Source organism: Mus musculus, chromosome 7, assembly GCF_000001635.26.
Source record: "Mus musculus strain C57BL/6J chromosome 7, GRCm38.p6 C57BL/6J".
Lineage (NCBI taxonomy): Eukaryota > Metazoa > Chordata > Mammalia > Rodentia > Muridae > Mus > Mus musculus.
In genome coordinates, this window is record NC_000073.6 from 107,000,670 (window position 1) to 107,003,351 (window position 2,682).

General features: G+C 42.4%; 1 protein-coding gene across 1 annotated transcript; it reads right to left on the reverse strand.

Annotated features, from left to right (window-relative positions):
• Window positions 1–205: 205 nt before the first annotated feature.
• Window positions 206–1,936, reverse strand: Olfr2 (olfactory receptor 2). The gene is made up of 2 exons (NM_010983.2): window positions 1,794–1,936; window positions 206–1,312 (listed from the first exon to the last, which is right to left on the reverse strand). The coding sequence occupies exon 2, from the start codon at window positions 1,187–1,189 to the stop codon at window positions 206–208; it is 984 nt and encodes a 327-aa protein (NP_035113.1). The 5' UTR covers window positions 1,190–1,312; window positions 1,794–1,936.
• Between the last annotated feature and the right edge of the window lie 746 nt (window positions 1,937–2,682).

A 2,682-nucleotide genomic window follows, 5' to 3' on the forward strand; every position in this document is an offset into this window, starting at 1 on the left:
AAGGAAGGAAGGAAGGAAGGAAGGAAGGAGAGAGAGAGAAAGAAAGAAAGAGAAAGAAAGAAAGAAAGAAAGAAAGAAAGAAAGAAAGAAAGAAAGAAAGAAAGAAAGAAAGAGGGGGAGGGAGGGAGGGAGGAAGGAAGGAAGGAAGGAAGGAAGGAAGGAAAAGAAAACAAACCCAAGTTTTATATTATCAACTGCTCCCTACCTAACCATCTCTGCTGGATTTCTTGGTATTGGCGTCCTGGCCTTGGGCCAGGTGCAGAGTGCGACGTAGGGCTTTTTTGACTTCTTGATTGCGCAAGCAGTAGATGATGGGATTGAGCAATGGTACAATGACAGCGTAGAGTACAGAGACCAGCTTGTTGGTGTCAAAAGCTGAGAGTGCCTTAGGCCTGGCATAGATGAAAATACTGGCTGCATAGAAGATAATCACAACAGTGAGGTGGGAGGCACAGGTTGAAAAGGCCTTATGGCGGCCAGCAGCTGAGGGGATGCGCATCACTGCACCTGTGATGGCCATATAGGAAGCCCCAGTGACAGAGAGTGGCCCCAGCAGAATAAAAATGGCCAGGATAAAGTCTGTAAGCTCTGCTGTGGACATGTCAGTGCATGACAAGTTGAGCAATGGAGAAACATCACAGAAAAAGTGGTTGATGGTGTTGGGGCCACAGTAAGACAGGCGAGAAATGAGGAAAACTTTAACCATGGAGATACCAAAACCTCCAGCCCAGGATCCAGCTGCCATCTGCACACATAGCCGGCTACTGACAATGACAGGATAGTGGAGTGGGTGACAGATGGCCACATAGCGGTCATAGGCCATGACAGCAAGAAGGACACACTCTGTGCAACCCAAGCCTAGGAAAAAGTAGAGCTGTGTCATGCATGCCTCAAAGGAGATCAGCTGTCCATGATTCTCCTCGGAACCAATGAAGCCAGCAAGCATCTTAGGAATCGTAACAGTGACATACCAAATCTCCAGGAATGACATATTAGCCAAGAAAAAATACATGGGTTTGTGGAGGGTGGGGTGGTTCCTAATTGCTGTAATGATGAGTATGTTTTCAGTCAGCACCAACACGTAGGCCAACAGAGAAAGGAAAAATAGTAGTGCCCGCAGTGGGGCAGGAGCTGGGAAACCCAGCAACACAAATTCACTCACTCTCCCAGTGTGGTTCCTTCGCTCCATGTTTTCAGTCTTGTTCAAGAGATAGACCAAGGTATCTTATAAAAGCAGCAGCAAGAATCTAGCTTGGTGACTATTCTCTGCAATGCTTGTGGTAGGTGTGATTAATAGCAGCTGTTCGATGAGCTGAATGGTGAGCCAAGAAAACAGAGACGAAAATAAATGACTATGTTTACAGACACTTTAAAAGTTGCCTTTAGCCCTTGGAGAATCATGCACTGAGAAATAACGGGGGGGGGGGGGGTGAGGACAAGAGTCCCAATGTCTGTCTTTTAGTCCTATACAAAGACAAGAAGAAATCAAAGCCATAAATGTTGATGGTGAAAACATAAATATGATTCTTCTTCATAAAAGTAATTAAACAGACACTGAAAATTCAGTGACTTGCTCCTAGTCGCACAGATTTTAGAAACTGGAACCAGGAATGTGGAACTTAAGAACCTATGAAATATTCATGCAACATGCATTCTGGATTTACATTCAAGAGAAGGAATCTGTGAGTCATAACCTTTTCCTGCAAAGAAGGGAGGTTAAGACAGAAAATCAAGGATTACAGCAACTATGGGACTCAAGAACTTAAAACTTACAAAGAAAGTCTAGGACTCACCTAGATATCAGGACATGAAGTAGGTCCTGGATGATGTGAGTACTGAACAGGTCATTGATTCTGAAAGTTCAGCTAACTCTCTTTGAGTAAGACTAGCACAATTCCTTTAGCATCAAGACCAAGTTAGCAGTCAGTAGAGAACTCCCCTTTTTAAAAAATCTTAGTAACAAAGTCAGAATTTTTTTCTTCCAAATCTTCAAGCGTTCTCTGAGTCTGAGAAAAGTTGGCATTCCCACATGACAATTCATATGAACAAAGGATTATTTTTAGTCTTCTATGATCATCAGGAGGGGAGATAGAGATCACAATGGACAGTTAAGTAGAGTCTGCTAGATATCTGAGTTTGTTTTATTTTTCTCCCAGAAGTTTCTTCCCTGATTCTTTTATTGCCTGACCCTATAGACCCTATAGGAGGGAAAATGTACTCACAAGCTCTAATAATGCTTTCAGAACTGCCTTTCTCTTTTTATTCTATGTTATCTATCCCTGAGCCTTTGACGTTTTTCTAAGTAAGAGTGTTACTGACATGCTAGCTTCATTTTCTTTATTTGTTTGTTTTGTTTTGTTTTGTTTGTTTTTTGAGACAGGGTTTCTCTGTGTAGCTCTGGCTGTCCTGAAAGTCACTCTGTAGACCAGGCTGACCTCAAACTCAGAGACTGTCAGTCTCTACCTCCTAGGTGTTGATATTAAAGACATGCACCACCACCATCCAACTGGCATGCTAGTTTCTTAAATGGAAAGTTAACAGCTACAACTGTCCTTTATAACCTTAGACATGACCATTCACCTCCATCTTCTTTGTATGCCACTCATTGTACTTTGGACTCCCCGTTGGTCTCAAACCTTCATCTTCAACTATTAATATTTTGTATCTTCATACTTAAACATT

Coding starts and splice junctions, on each gene's coding strand:
- Olfr2 (NM_010983.2), bottom strand. CDS start 1,189: ATGGAGCGAAGGAACCACACTGGGAGAGTGAGTGAATTTGTGTTGCTG.